General features: G+C 53.1%; 1 protein-coding gene across 1 annotated transcript; it reads left to right on the top strand.

Moving 5' to 3' along the window:
- Positions 1 to 704: 704 nt before the first annotated feature.
- On the top strand, positions 705 to 5,199 carry SBK2 (SH3 domain binding kinase family member 2). Its single transcript, XM_045531829.1, has 4 exons — positions 705 to 781; positions 1,492 to 1,746; positions 3,673 to 3,875; positions 4,627 to 5,199. The coding sequence occupies exons 2-4, from the start codon at positions 1,494 to 1,496 to the stop codon at positions 5,197 to 5,199; spliced, it is 1,029 nt and encodes a 342-aa protein (XP_045387785.1). The 5' UTR covers positions 705 to 781; positions 1,492 to 1,493.
- Positions 5,200 to 16,102: the final 10,903 nt, after the last annotated feature.

Genomic DNA, 16,102 nt, shown 5'->3' with positions numbered 1-16,102 from the left:
GGAGCCCTCTGGAGCCCCACTGTCGACCAAGCGCTGGTGACTTCAGGGAGCGGCTGGATCACCCTGTGCTTAGAGCAGGGAAGCCGGCGCTCAGTGGCCCTTGTTCCTGTTGTACTATTTCAAATTATTTTTATTGTTACCTCTCTCTTTGGCATGGTGGGGGTGCCCAGCCCCTTCTCCCTCAGGCCCAGGGGTCCAGACCTGAGCTTCCCCCACCCATTTGAAGTGTTGAGGCACAGAGCACAGACCTCCCCCCATCCCCCCTCGGGGCCCCTCTCCTCCCAGTTGCTCCACCACCTGCTTCCCGCCCCCCTAGGCCTGAGGTCATCTCTCACTGCATCGTTCTGGAATCTCGTTGTCTCATTTTTTCCCCAAACAGCACCCTAGTGTCTGATCCCCGGGACACCCCTCTCCAAACACTTGTGTCTGACCTGTCAATGCAGCATTGATGGGGGCAGCTGGGATGGGGGTCAAGGCAGGGGTTGGTTGCAGAGATGGTTTCATTCTCTGTAGAGTCCTGGACCCCTGGGCCTAGGAGAGGAGGGCTGAGCCCGGCGGGGCATTTGTCTGACCACAGCCAGTTCTAGGAGTCAACGCACGATGTCGCTCTGCCCCCAGTGGGGGCAGAAGGGGCGGGGCTGGGGCAGAGCAGGGGCAGGGCTTTACAGACCCCCGAGGTGGGGGCGGGTCTTGCTCCAGGCAGGCCTCTGCTGGCATGGGTCCTGAGTGCCGGGCGCTGACCACAGCAGGCCGCAGAAGGGTCAGGCGGGCCTTGGAGAAGGTATGGTCTGGAGGTCTGCACCCAGGTCAGGAGGAGGGCGAGGTTGAATGGTGTGAGGTGGGCAGCACCTGAGAGCGAAAACAACCAGGTGGCCAGGGGCCTGGGTCCCTCAGGGGAGCGCAGGCTGCATCTGGCGCTGCAAAGTGGCCGAATGTCAGGGAAACAGATTTTGGGGGGCCCCAGCTGTGTGAGTTGCACACGTTTCCAGGAGAGGGGCGGGCTGGGAGCCTGGGTCTGAGAGAGGCAGGCTGGGCTGTGAGAGGTGGACCCAAGGCCTGCAAAGGTCTTAGGGACCCATCCCAAGTGCCTGCTCCCGCGCAGGACCCAGGCGTCCCAGGCCCTCCAGTGCAGCCCCGCCTCCCCGGCCCCTGGGGGCAGACAGCAGCTGTTTGTTCTCTCATCCACCCCCAGGGCCCAAGTCTGTTTGCTTTGGAAACAAGGTGGGGGTGTCTCCAGTTATGTGGTTCATCTTTCAACTTCAGGCCATCAGGTGGTGCAGGAGTGTGGGGGCAGGGGACATCTGTGACCTCGGGCTCGAATTCCCCTTACACGAGGGACTGCTGTCCCTGTTCCTCAGAGACCTCTCAGCAGGGGAAACTGAGTCACAATAAGAAGAGGCAATGAGCCCCTAGGCCCTCCTCTCTCAGACCCAGGGGTCCAGCCTGGCGAGACCTGAGCCTGGGTCACCCTCGCTGGGCCTGTCCTTGCAGAGATGCCGGGCAAACGGTCTGACGAGGAGCCGGTGGAGGCGGAGGCTGGGGAGGACGACGGTGAGCAGAGCCGGGGCGGCCTGACCGAGGAGGAGCTCCGGCAGGGCCAGGAGGCTGCCCTGGCGCTGGAGGACATGATGGCGCTGAGTGCCCAGACCCTGGTCCGAGCCGAGGTGGACGAGCTCTACCAGGAAGTGCGTCCCCTGGGCCAGGGCCGCTTCGGCCGCGTCCTGCTGGTCACCCATCGTCAGAAAGGTACCAGGTCCGGGGATGGGGGCGGTGGGGTGCAGCTGGGGGCAGGGCCACAGGCCCAGGCTTAGGTGTGTCTGGTAGACCTGAATCAAGTCTTACCTCCACCCCTCCCAAGCTGTGTGTTTTGGGGAACACCCTAGACCTCTCTGAGCCTCAGCTTCTTTCTTTGGAAATGTGGAGGATTTCCTATTTGAGAGAACTGTTGATTGCCTGAGCACATAGCTGTTGCTCTAGTTGCTGGGGACAGTGTTGACGAGACGGAGTCCCCACCCTCATGGATCTCACACATGGCTGGTTCAGTGGTTGTGTGGGATGATTCAGAGTGATGCTGTTAGCCAAGCGTGTAGTAAGGCCACCCCCGGCGTGTGCAGGACAGCTAGTACCAGGTCTTCTGGTACCTTTCTGCCAAGCATATGCCCAGCCCCTGTCCTTGCATGAAACGGATACCGTGGATGAAACTTGGAGTCAATCTCAGTTCAGGGCACACCTCCAGAGGCCACTGGGGGGGCTCAGCCCTGTGCCAGGTGGTTCTAGGGCCCCTGAGATGAATCAGAGCCAGCTGTCCCTTCAAGGAGCTCCCAGCACGGATGAGGAGTAAGAGTGTGTATCAGTCTGCTCCGGCCGCCGTAGCCAAGTACAACGGACCGGGCGGCTTCAACAACAGAACTGTATTTCCTCCTGGTTCCAGAGGCTGGAAGTTCGAGACCAGTGTCAGCAGGGGTGGCTTCTTTGTTTGGCTTGTGGACAGCCATCTTCTTTCTGTGTCACCACGTGTGTCTGTGTCCTAACCTCTTCTTCTTATAAGGACCCCAGTCGTATGGGGTTAGGGCCCACCCCAAAGCCCTCATTTTACCTCTTTAAAGACCCCCTGTCCAAATACAGTCACTTGCTGTGGTTCTGGGGGTTAGAACTCCAACATATGAATTTTGTGGGGACACATCAGCCCATAACAGAGAGAGATGCAGAGAGGAGGGACCCGGACCTGGATCCGTATGGAACAGGGAGACATGGGACACACCATGGGACGGAGGCATCGTAAATGAGGCTCCTGTACTTGGGGGCATTGAATGTCCACTGTGAGGCCTCCTGGTGGCCCACCCTGGGCTGGGTGATGCAGGGGACATGAACACGCAACCGTCATGGAGAAGCTCATGGCCCAGTGGGGAGCACGGACGGGCAGATGTGATCCAGGACACAGTGACCACGTACACACACTTTGCTGCGTCCAGCTGGGGAGTGGAAGGGGAGTGGTTGGCTGCTTAGTAGGGGGTAACCCACCTCGGTCACCCACTGCCTCCAGACGGGCCAGGCTGGGCCCTGGCAGCTGATGGCTATAAAAAAAAAAAAAAAAGAAGAAGAAGAAGAAACCAGAAGTTCCCGCCTTCAGGAGTTTCCATTCTAGGAAGTCGTTTCCATCTGTGACAAAGGCCGTGATTCCTAATTGGATCCACTCCCCAGGGCAGGCTATCTTTCCCCCAGTTGCCTCAAAAATGCCTTTTTGCCTCAAACATGGGTTTGCTCTTCTGAGAGTCCACAAGAGGTCACTGGAGGTATTTCACGGGGTCCTTCCATCTGCTCCGACAGCAGACTTGTAAGAGGGGAGAGTAGAAACTCGCCACGTGCTCATTCTTTTTTTATTTCTTTTTAGAGACGAGGTCTCACCATGTTGCCCAGGCTGGTCTCGAACTCCTGGGCTCAAAGAATCCTCCAACTTGCAGGGATTACAGGCGTGAGCCACCGTGCCCGGTCTTGTGTTGTCATTATTAGTACCGCCAGTGATATTCTGGTGGCCATGCCATTAGGGTGGGAACTGGAGGAGGCAGGGGTGGCACATGGCAAAGCGAGTCCGGGCTCAGGGGCCAGCAAGGGTGAGCACAGGGGGGGCTACTGGCTCCCGCACACTTGTCAAGCCTGTCCCTGCTTCCCCAGGCACGCCCTTGGCACTGAAGCAACTCCCGAAGCCCACCACCTCCCTCCGTGGCTTCCTGTATGAGTTCTGCGTGGGCCTCTCGCTGGGCGAGCATTCGGGAGTCGTAACCGCCTACGGCATCGGCCTCGAGTCAGCCGACTCCTACAGCTTCCTGACGGAGCCCATTTTGCACGGGGACCTCATGGCCTTCATCCAGCCTAAGGTGGGTAGGCGGACCTCGAGCGTGCCTGCGAGAGCCTCACCCCCCTCACAGAAATGCCCCTGAACAGCCTGGACCACGAGGAATCACATCGCTGCATTGGCCTCCCTGGCCTCACCTAGCGCCCCGGACGCCCTCATTGGGCCCAGGGGACTCATGGAACTGTTAGGCCTCCTTGGAGTTCATTGACATCACAGAAGTGCCACTATACCCTACTGAGTTCACCAGTCATCACGGGGCCACACTGTGCTTCACAGGGCCACATTAGGCCTCATGGGGCCACACTAGGCCTCGTGTGGCCATATTGAGCCTCATGGGGTCACATTGGGCCTCATGGGGCCACACTAGGCCTCGTGTGGCCATATTGAGCCTCATGGGGTCACATTGGGCCTCATAGGGCCACACTAGGCCTCATGTGGCCATACTGAGCCTCATGGGGTCACATTGGGCCTCATAGGGCCACACTAGGCTTCGTGTGGCCATATTGAGCCTCATGGGGTCACATTGGGCCTCATGGGGCCACACTAGGCTTCATGTGGCCATACTGAGCCTCATGGGGTCACATTGAGCCTCATAGGGTCACACTGAGCCTCACGGGGCCACACTGGGCCTCACGGGGCCCCGATAGGCCATCCTGGGGCCAACCTCTTTGAAGTCCTTCTTACAGCCTCCGTAGCTCTCCCTGGGCCTGCCTCCTGGGCCGAGGAGAAGCTCCATGGTCTCAGTCCCCTTCCTGACAGCCTCATCCCCGCAGGTGGGCCTCCCACAGCCAGCCGTCCAGCGCTGCGCAGCCCAGCTGGCCTCGGCCCTGGAACACATTCACTCCCTCGGCCTGGTGTACCGGGACCTCAAGCCGGAGAACGTGCTGGTGTGTGACCCCGACTGCCAGCACTTCAAGCTGACCGACTTCGGCCACACACGGCCCCGCGGGACCCTGCTCCGCCTGACGGGGCCGCCCATCCCCTACACGGCCCCCGAGCTCTGTGCGCCCCCGCCGCTCCCGGAGGGGCTGCCCATTCAGCCTGCCCTGGACGCCTGGGCGCTGGGGGTCCTGGTCTTCTGCCTCCTCACTGGCTACTTCCCCTGGGACCAGCCCCTGGCCGAGGCCGACCCCTTCTATGAGGACTTCCTCATCTGGCAGGCCTCGGGCCAGCCCCAGGACCGCCCTCAGCCCTGGTTCGGCCTGGCCCCCGAGGCGGACACTCTTCTGTGGGGGCTGCTGGACCCTCATCCCCGCAGGAGGAGCCCTGTGAGCGCTATCAGGGGCTACCTGGGGCGCCCCTGGAGGCAGCAGGCCGGGGAGGCTGGGGAGGAGGCAGGGGAGTGAGAGGGCGAGAGGCAGAGGGAGGCCGGTCCCAGACCCTGAGGCCGGCTCAGCCTGCGCTGGGCTGTTCTTGGTTTCTCCTCTGCCTGTGTCCATCCCTGTCTCTCGTGATTTCCCCACTGTGTCCTCCTGTCTCTCTTGTCTGTGGTGGTCTCTGAGCCCTCCCGTGTCTTTCTGTGTCTGTCCCCACTTCGATAGGGCCTTTGCACTGGCTGTGGCCTTTGCCTGTGACACTCTGGGCTCACCCCTCACCTCCTGCCCGCCTTGGCGTTCCAAATGCCACACTCTGCCCTGAGCCCCACCTTTTCTGTGACTCGCAACCTGTTCCTTTTTTTTTTTTTTGAGACAAAGTCTTGCTCTGTTGCCCAGGCTAGGGTGCAGTGGCCGTCATCATAGCTCACAGCAACCTCTAACTCCTGGGCTCAAGCGATCCTCCTGCCTCAGCCTCTGGAGTAACTGGGACTACAGGCCACACCACCATGCCTGGCTAATTGTTTCTATTTTTAGTAGAGATGGGGTCTCGCTCTTGCTCAGGCTGGTCTCGAACTCCTGACCTCAAGTGATCCTCCTGCCTCGGCCTCCCAGAGTGCTAGGATTACAGGAATGACCCACTGTACACGGCCATGCATCCTCTTCTAACCATGTCATTTATTTACTGGGGTTATTTTGTGAGCTCTTGGGGGGCAGGGGTCTTTGCCTGTCCTGTTTGCTGATGGCCCGTCATCATCGGGGGCCAGTAAACATGTGGTTTGGTGAGGCCTCCTCTCTAGGGCCTCCCACACTCTTCGTCCCTGTCCTCTTTGTCCCTGTTCTTCTGCCTTCGTCTCTCTCCTGCCCTTTTCTGGGTTTTCCTCCCTCCTGAATCCTGCCGACCATTCACTGGGGACACTGCCCTCCCCGTGGTGGGCTTTGCCTTCTCCCACCCCAGCCACCCTCTGCAAATAAAGTCCATCTGGCACTCAAATCCCAGTGATGCTGTGAGTGTGTCAGCCTGGGACAGCAGAGAGTGTGCACGTGAGTGCGCTGGAGAGCGTGTTGCAGAGGAGAGAGAAACAGAGACAGACAGAGAGAGAGAGAAACAGAGAGGGAGAGAGACAGAGAGACACACTCACAGAGACACAAGCACAGAGACAGAGAGAGGGGAGAGGCTGAGTGTCCGACTGTGCCAGTCCTGGGGGAGGCTCCCGCTGTCCATCTGTTGGAGCCGATCCTGCAGGGGGTTGCCAAGGGCGGATCTCTGAGCACCAGGGAGTGAACTGTTTACTGCTAAGAATCCTTCTTCACCAAACAAAGTTTGTGCGGCACACTTTGTGATGAAAAATACGATCCCCAAAGATTCTACCAAGGAATCCTATGTACGTGTGTGTGTGTGTGTGTGTGTGTGTGTGTGTGTAAGGGAGACAGAATGGGGGCTGGAACGTTCCTCACTACACGTGGGTGAGACTATGACTTTGTGCGTGTGTGTGTCCACGAGCATCTGACCCGTGCATGCCGACCTGTGTGTATGTGGGGTGGGGGTGAGAGTTTGAATGCAGCTCGCTCTGTGTGTGGACATCAGATCTGTGTGTGTGTGTGGCTGCGTATCCAGGGTAAGGAAGGTCATGCAGGCGTCGCAGGCTGTGGCCACCTGGCCCCCTCCCCTTCACACCTTCTCCTATCACCCGGCCCCTTCTTGGCAGCCGGCTTGTTTGCAGACACTCTCTCTTCCTCTCAGAGTCCTCCTTGGCTGCGGGCCCAGAGCAAGGCTACCACTCAGGGCTGGATCATGTGTCACGCGCCCTGCGGCCCCCCAGCCCCCCCCCCCAGGGCCCCTGCTGTGTCCACCGAGGTGTTGCCTGGGGAGGGGCAATGGTGGCAGAGCTTGTGCCCGTGTGGAGTGACCCCAAGGACCCTCTGGATCTAGGTTCAAACCAGAGAGCTGGGGACATGAGCCCCCATCCTGGTCCACCGTGTGAGCCTGCCGGAGTAGCAGGCTGCCGGAGAGAACAGGACGGGGCTGGTGCGGGGAGCACGTGTCAAGACCTCCCCCACCTCATGAATCTGAAACAGCCTGAGCAGTCAGGCCAAGAATGTGTCCCCACTAGCCGGAGGTGGCGGGGATGTGGGTGCTGGGTGGGGGTGGAGACCCCGCAGGGGCTGGGGGGGTGCACAGGTGTTGATGAGTGGCAGCAGCTGAGGATTAACCGAAAGGTGATAATGACCCAGGGGAGCAGAGCCCCAGGGGCGAGGACAGAAGATGCCCGGGAAGGGCCTGGCCCTGGCAGTGGGGACAGCACTAATGGAGCCGTGTTTGGCCCTAACGGTGATGCTGGATGCTGACCCAGCAGCTTGCAGGCTGCGGCTGCTCACGACCATCCCCAGAGCACACTGCATGGTCCCCAGGACTCTCCCCACTGCTCATAGTGGGCAGTGGTGGCTCAGGGCAGACCTGTCCCTGTAGAGCCCACAAGTGGGTCGGGGGGCCAGGCCGAGACTCGAGCCCAACCGTGCTCCTGTGTGGCAGGCGGGTGAGAGAGGGGGCTCGGGTGAGAATGGGTGTGCACGAACGTGCATGAGTGTGAAGTTGTGGGAGTGAACGTGTGAGTGTGAGAGTGAGAAAGCGTTAGTGATAGCATGTGAGTGCACGAGTGAGCATGAGTATGTGAGACTGTGGGTATGAATGGGTAAGAAAGTGTGCAAATGAGTGAGACGGGATGTGCCTGCGAGACCATGAGAGTGCATTAGGGAGTGGGTAAGTAGTGGATGAGTGTGAAAGCAGAGTATTATGAGGGTGAGTGTGACAGTGTGAGTGTGAGAGAGTGTGAGCGTGTATGAGGGAGGGAGGGGAGCGTGATCGTGTGAGTGAGCATCGTGAGTTTGTGGAAACGTGCTTGAGCATGTGGTATTTGTGAGTGTGTGCAAGAGTGTGTCTGTGTGTTGGTGAGGTGGTCGTCCCCCCTTGCACAAGAGAGCTGGGGTACCTGAATGGTGAAGGCAGAAAAGTGAGGTGGTGACAGCCTTCAGAGCCACCAAGAAGGCTATAATCAAAAGACAACAGCAGCCAGGCGCGGTGGCTCACGCCTGTAATCCTAGCACTATGGGAGGCCGAGGCGGGAGGATTGCTCGAGGTCAGGAGTTCGAGACCAGCCTGAGTAAGAGCGAGATCCCGTCTCTACTAAAAAAATAGAAATTATCTGGACAACTAAAAATATATAGAAAAAATTATTTGGGCATGATGGTACATGCCTGTAGTCCCAGCTACTTGGGAGGCTGAGGCAGAAGGATTGCTTGAGCCCAGGAAGGTTGCTGTGAGCTAGGCTGACGCCATGGTACTATAGCCTGGGAAAGAGAGCGAGACTCTCCCTCCAAAAAAAAAAAAAGACAACAGCAAGTGTTGGTGAGGATGTGGGAGTTTGGAACCCTCGCACGCAGCTTGGGGGACGCTCTGGCAGTTCCTCAACAACATTGTGTTACCACTCGATCCAGCAATTCCACTCCCAGGTATGTACCCAAGAGGAACAAAAACATACTTCTACACAGAAAGTTGCACACGAGTGTTCCCAGCAACACCGTTCCTGATAGCCAGAGAGTGCCGACGACTCACACGTCCGTCAGCAGATGAACAGAACAATAAAATGTGGCACCATCCCTACAATGCAATAAAAAAGAATGAAACACTGATATATGCTACAGCGTGGATGGCCCTTGAAGTCATTATGCCTGGTGAAAGATGCCAGTCAGCAAGAACCACTTGCTGTAGGATCTCGTGTGTATGAAGTGTCCGTACACACAGACAAATCTGTATAGACTGAAACATGTCAGCATGTGCCAGGGCCTGGGGCCACAGGGGGAACATGGGGAGCCACTCTTAGTGGGTATAGGTTTTCTTTTGGGGGAGTGGCAGTAAAAATGTTCTAGAATGCAGTGAATGTTACACAATCCTCTGAATATACTAAACACCATTGCATTCATTGTACACTTGAAACAGGTGAGTTTTACAGTATGTAAATTGCATCTTAATAAAGCTTTAAAAAAAAAAAAGGCTCCAGGACAGGCACTGGCAGCTCAGCATTTCCAACAGCTTTCTTCTCTGACCTTGGTCAAGCTCCTTTCCTTTTCCATCGGAGGAAAAGGAAGAGAAGAAAAGGAAAGGACAGGGAAGGACCTACCTCCCTTCTGACAGCTCTGAATTCAGGACCTATTCATCATAATCTAAGCTCTTAAATGCAGACACTCAAAATTCCTCTCCCTATTTTACAGCCGAGACCATCGAGACCCAGATAGGGAACCTGCTTTCCAAAGGTCATAATGCCAAAAGTGGGCAGAGGCTGGACTTGGACCCATCTCTGACCGGGTTCTCATGTATTTGCTCTTAGCCCCTGACTCAACACCTCTAAAATGTACCTGGGCCAGTGATCACCAAGGACGTTCTGGGTTCCCCCAGCTGAGGAACCCCGAGCTTGCACTCAGTACTGTGCAGAAAATTTGTGGGTGTCCACTGCAAGATGTAAATGTGGGTCTTTTGTTCAAAAAAAAGGACAAAACACTCTCACTTCTCTCTCTGTCTCTGTCTCTGTCTATACCCCACACCCACCAGAACCCATCCAGGGAAGCATGAGCCAAAGCTCAAACCTGCCCTGGGTCATGTTCCATTGGCCCATCGGACCTCACTTACAAAATGCAAAATAAAAAGCTACAAAATGCACTTACAAAATGAAAAGAAAAACGTCAAGATGGCCACAAAGAGCATTAAACCCGCACAGCTGCACTCAACCCTGCTCTGCTGGCAGGAAGGAGTTTGCCCAAGATCCAGTCAGGACTTGAAGGCCTCTGTAAACCATATCTTTGAAAAGAGTTCATTTGCAGTTTGGAGCTAGTATAGACAGACCTCACTTTATTGCACTTTGCTTTATTGCACTTTGCAGATATTGTGTTTTTTTACAAATTGAAAGTCTGTGGCAACCCTGTGTTGAGCAAGCCTGTTGGTTCCATTTTTCCAACAGCAGGTGCTCACTTCTGTGTCACATTTTGGTAATTTTCACAATATTTCAAATATTTTCATCATTGTTATACCTGTTACAATGATCTGTGATCAGTGATCTTTGATGTTACGATTGTAATTGTTTTATGATGCCACAAACTACCCACTGAAGACATCAAACTTAATTGATAAATGTGTGTGTTCTGACTGCTCAATTCTCCCATCTCTCTACCTCGCCTCAAGCCCCTATTCCCTGAGAGAGACACAAGAATATTGAAATTAGGCTAATTAATAATCCTACAATGGCTTCTAAGTGTTCAAGTGAAAGGAAGAGTCATACGTCTCTCCCTTTAAATCAAAAACTAGAAATACTTAAGCTTAGAGAGGAAGGCATGTCGAAAGCCAAGACAGGCCAAAAGCTCAGCCTCTTGCACCAAACAGTTAGCCAAGCTGTAATTGCAAAGGAAAAGTTCTTGGAGGAAATTGAAGTGCCATTCGAGAACACACAAATAAGAAGAAAGGGAAATGGCCTTATTGCTGAGACGGAGACAGTCTGAATGGTCTGGGTAGATCAAAGCAGCCACAACATTCCCTTAAGCCAAAGCTGATGAAGGTGGCTGCACTAAACAACAGATTTTCAATGTAGATAGAACAGTCTTCCATTGGAAGAAGATGCCATCTTGGACTTTCATAGCGAGAGAGGAGAAGACAATGCCTGGCTTCAAAGCTTCAAAGGACACGCTGACTCTCTTACTAGGGGCTAATGCAGCTGGTGACTTTACGTTGAAGCCAATGCTCATCCCCTAAATCCTAGGGCCCTTAGAAATGATGCTAAATCTACTCTGCCTGTGCTCTAGAAATGGAACAACAAAGCCTGGATGACAGCACATGTGTTTACAACATGATTTACTGAATATTTTAAGCCCAGGAAAAAAGATTCTTTTCAAAGTATTACTGCTCACTGACAATGCACCCGGCTACCCAAGAGCTCTGAGGAAGATGTACCAGGAGATGTTGTTTTCGTGTCTCCTAACAAAACATCCATTCTGCCGTCCATGGATCAAGCAGTAATTTCGATTTTCAAGTCTTATTATTTAAGAAATACGTTTTGTAAGGCCATAGCTGCCACAGATAATGGTTCTTCTGATGGTTTGGGGCAAAGCAAACAGAAATTTCTGGAAAGGATTCACCATTCTAAATGCCATTAAGAGCATTTGTGATTCATGGGAGGAGGTCAACATCTCAACATTAACAAGAGTTTGGAAGAAGGTGATTCCAACCCTCATGGATGACTTTGAGGGGTTCAAGACTTCGGTGGAGGAGGTAATTGCAGATGTTGTGGAAATAGCAAGAGAACTAGAATTAAAAGTGGAGCCTGAGGCTGTGACTGAATTGCAGCAATCTCGCGTTAAAACTTAAATAGATGAGAACTTGCTTCTTAAGGATGAGTGGAGAAAGTGGTTTCTTGAGATGAATCTATTCCTTGGGAAGATGCTGTGAACACTGTTGAAATGACAACAAGGGGTTTAGAACATTATATGAACTTAGTTGAGAAAGCAGCTGCAGGATTTGAGAGGACTGACTCCAATTTCGAAAGAGGTTCTACTGTGAGTAAAATGCTATCAAACAGCATTTCATGCTACAGAGAAATCCTCCGGGAAAGGAAGAATTAATCCATGCAGCAAACTTCATTGCTTTAGAAATTGCCACAGCCCACCGGGTGAAGTGGCTCACACCTGTAATCCTAGCACTCTGGGAGGCCGAGGGGGGTGGATTGTTTGAGCTCAGGAGTTCGAGACCAGCCTGAGCAAGAGTGAGACCCCCGTCTCTACTAAAAATAGAAAGAAATTATATGGACAACTAAAAGTATATATAGAAAAAATTAGCTGGCATGGTGATGCATGCCTGTAGTAGCAGCTACTTGGGAGGCTGAGGCAGGAGAATCGCTTGAGCCCAGGAGTTGGAGGTTGCTGTGAGCTAGGCTGACGCCATGGCATTGTAGCCCGGATAACAGAGTGAGACTCTGTCTCAAAAAAAAAAAAAAGAAAGAAATTGCCACAGCCACCCCACCTCGATCAGTCACTAGCCATCAACATCAAAACAAGACCCTCCACCAGCAAAAAAGATTATGACCTGAAGGCTCAGATGATTACTAGCATTTTTTAGCAAAAAAGTTTTTTTTTTTTTTTTTTGGTGGTTGTTGTTCAAGACAAGGTCTCACTCTGTTGCCCAGGCTGGAGTGCAGTGGTGTCATCATAGCTCACTGCAACCTCAAACTCCTCGGCTCAAGCAGTCCTCCCACCACAGCCTTCCAAGTAGCTGGCCACACACCACCACACTCAGCTAATTTTTATATTTTTTGTAGAGACAGGGTCTCGCTATGTAGCTCAGGCTGGTCTCGAACTCCTTGCCTCAAGGAATCCTCCCGCCTCAGCCTTAAAGTATTTTTTAATTAAGGTATGTCTATTTTTTTTTTTTTTTGGACATAATGCTATTGCACACTTAACAGACTACAGTGTAATGTAAACACAACTTTTTTTTTTTTTTGAGAGTCTCACTCTGTCACCCCTGGTAGAGTGCAGGTCATTGTAGCTCACTGCAACCGCAAACTCCTGGGCTCGAGTGATCCTGGCGCGTCAGCCTCCTGAGTAGCTAGAACTACATGCGTGCATCATGACACTCAGCTAATTTTTCTATTTTTAGTAAAGATAGGGTCTCACTTTTTGCTCAGGCTGGTCGGAACTCCTGAGCTCAAGCAATCGTCCAGCCTTGGCCTCCCAGAATGTTGGGATTACAGGTGTGAGCTACTGTGCATGGCCTGTAAACACAACTTTTATATGCACCAGGAACCCAAAAAGTTTGTGTGAGTTACTTTACTGCAATATAGGCTTATTTGAAGTGGTCTGGAAGTAACCTGGAAGTATCCACAAGGCATGCCTGTATATATAGATATGCAAATGGTCTGAGCACCGTTTCTCAGACTTGAAGAATTTTAACCAGATGGGCCGATGAATCACCAGTCCATCTTGGTAAAATGTCAATTCTGATTTGGCGGGTCTGGGGCGGGGCCTGAGATTCTGCATTCGCGTAGCCAGCTTCCAGGTAAGGCCAATGCCCTGGTCCATGGATCACGCTTTGAGGTGCAAGGACCGTGAGAACATGATTTTAGAGTACTGGTCCAGCATTCTGCCTAAACTCTCTTACTAATGCTAACCATTTATCTGCTCGGTTCTTCAGGGTTTTCTGTGTCAACAGTCACAGTACACAGCCCATAGATAACAATGGATACATGTCTTCCTTTGTACCCTTTAATCTGATTAAGAAAGTCCTCTCTGTGCCTACTTTGCTCCGTGTGTGCGCATGGGGTGTGTGTGTAAACTGCGAATGAGTGTTTTGTCAAATGTTTTGTTTTGGGTTTTTTTGCATCAGTTGCGCCTGCTGGGCCTGTGCAGCTACTGTTCTGGGCTTGTTGCAAGTTGGCAGGCGGAGGATCGAGCTCAGCTGTCCCGTGGGAGGTGTCCAGGGTCAGGGCCAGCAGCGGGAGGGGGCTGGCCACCCAGCCTGGCCGTGGGCTCTGGGGCCAGATGTTTGGGCTTAACTGCCTGGCCAAGCAGGGATAGAGTGACTGAGTAATTAAGCGCTCTCTTCTTCAGGGCTGGCAGAAGGTGGCAGGGGGTGGAGGAACCTGGGGCCAGAGTGCCCAACAGCCCCCCTTCACCTCTGGCTAGCAAAGGGGAGCCAAGAGCCTGAACCCCACGCTGGGCTCTCCATTACATTTAGAGGGGAGAACCCAGGGCCAGGCTTCACCTGCTCACACTTGGAAATAGAAAAGGAGCCTTTTTCTTCCAAGTTGGGGTGCCTTCCCGTGACCCCCAGGGCAGGAAGGGGAAGGCAGGCAGAAGCCCTCCCCTCAGCCCTCCCCAGGGTACCAGTCAGCAGTTATTTAAGTCTCGGGGCTTAAAGAGATCTGGGGAACAGAGAATTCTCCGCGTGCTCCTTCGCCTGTTGGCGGGAGCAGACAGTCCATGTATCAGGACCCCCAGACATTATCCCTCCCCCCCAAGCAAGTAACTGGACCCTGCTGGCCTTTGCAGTACTGTGGGGGCGCCAGCCTCCATCACCTTCCACGACCTCTGAGCCAGGGAGTGGAGGAGGAGGAGGGAATGGTTCCCAGACTGAGGCAGCAGGGACAAGAATCATAGTGGGGGGGATCTTCCGAGGCAGCCCATAATTTACAGACTGGCAAGCTAAACACAGAGACAGGACAGAGCCTGCCCAAGGTCACTCATAGAGGAGCGGTCATGGAAGCCCTAATCTGGAACCCCAGGCCATGGTCAAATCACAGGAATTGGCATCACATTATTCTGGGTTCAAATCTCAGCTCTGCTGTGTGGTCTTAGGCAAGGGGCCTGCCCTCTCTGAGTCTCAGAGTCCTTTCTGAAACAAGGATCAAAGTTTTTCCCTTGAAGGACTGTGGGGAAGACTGGATATATATTACGAGTCCCCACACTGTCAGGCACAGAGAAGGGCATTTAGGTGTGGTCATGGTCACTCTTGTTAACTGAGCACATACTATGTGCCCAGCTCTGTTCTTATTTGCACTACCTCATTTCATGCTCAAAACAACCCCATCAGGCAGGTGCTATGACTAGCCCCACTTTACAGGTAGAAAAACTGAGGCTCAGAGAAGGAAGAAAAACTGCCAGAGTTTCACAGCCAGGACACAGCCCAGCCAGGCCTTGAACTCAGGTCAGTCTTATGTGGGCATGTAATGTTTTCTTAATAGTAAGGGCCCTGGGAGCCAACCATGGCCCCACCAGATGTTCACTGAGTGATCTGGGGCACGTGACCAAACCTTCCTGTGCCTCAGTGCCCAGATCTGTAAAATGGGGGTAAATACAACAGTCACTCTCACATGAAGAGCACTTATCATTGCCAAGCCCCATCCTAAGCACACTTCTAGGTATTAACTTATCATTTAGTCATCACAGCAACCCCATGAGGTATGTGTACTATTATTATCCCCCTTTTATAGTGCGAGAAACTAGACCAAGAGGTTAAGTAACTCACTCATGTTCACTCCCAGTGAGAACTCTAACTCAGGAATCCGGTCTCCACAGCTCACCTCCTTATGTGCTGAGCTGTGGAAACAGTACCCTCCTCGGCAGGCACTCGCTAAGATAAAATGACATCATCCATGAAAAGCCCTTAAGACAGCCTGCCACATAGGAAGCACCCAACAAATATTAGTCATTATTATAATGATGGTACACTCATTCATTCAAAAGATATTTCATGAGTGAGTGCTCTGTATCAGCCTGTTCTAAATGCTGGGCATATAGTCACGAACAAGGCAGAGTTTTCTGTCCACATGAAACTTCATCATCATCACCACCACCATCATGATCATCACCACCATGATCATCTTTAACACCATCGTCGCCATCATATCACCACCATCACCACCATGTTCACCACAATCACCATCCTCATCACCATCACCACCATGATCACCATCCTCATCACACTATGATCACTACCATCACCACCATGATCACCACAATCACCATCCTCATCACCACCACCATGATCACCAGTCATGATCCTCATCACCACCACCACCATCATCACCATGATCACCACAATCACCATCCTCATCACCACCACCATCATCACCACCATGATCACCATCATCATCACCACCACCACCATCATTGCCTCATCACCATGACCATTCCCTCATGATCATCACCATCATAATCATCATGTTCACTATCATAATCACCATCACCATCATGATCATCACTATTATCATCGTCACCATCATGATCATCACCATACTCACCACTATCATCACCACCACCTTGCATGGCACCTGTGGTATTCAGAAATCAAGATCAATCTTGTGGTCCTATCTCTCCAGGGTTCCACTAGACCCCAAGAAAC

Source organism: Lemur catta, chromosome 19 (assembly GCF_020740605.2).
Source record: "Lemur catta isolate mLemCat1 chromosome 19, mLemCat1.pri, whole genome shotgun sequence".
Lineage (NCBI taxonomy): Eukaryota > Metazoa > Chordata > Mammalia > Primates > Lemuridae > Lemur > Lemur catta.
This window is presented reverse-complemented; position numbering and strand designations above follow the sequence as displayed.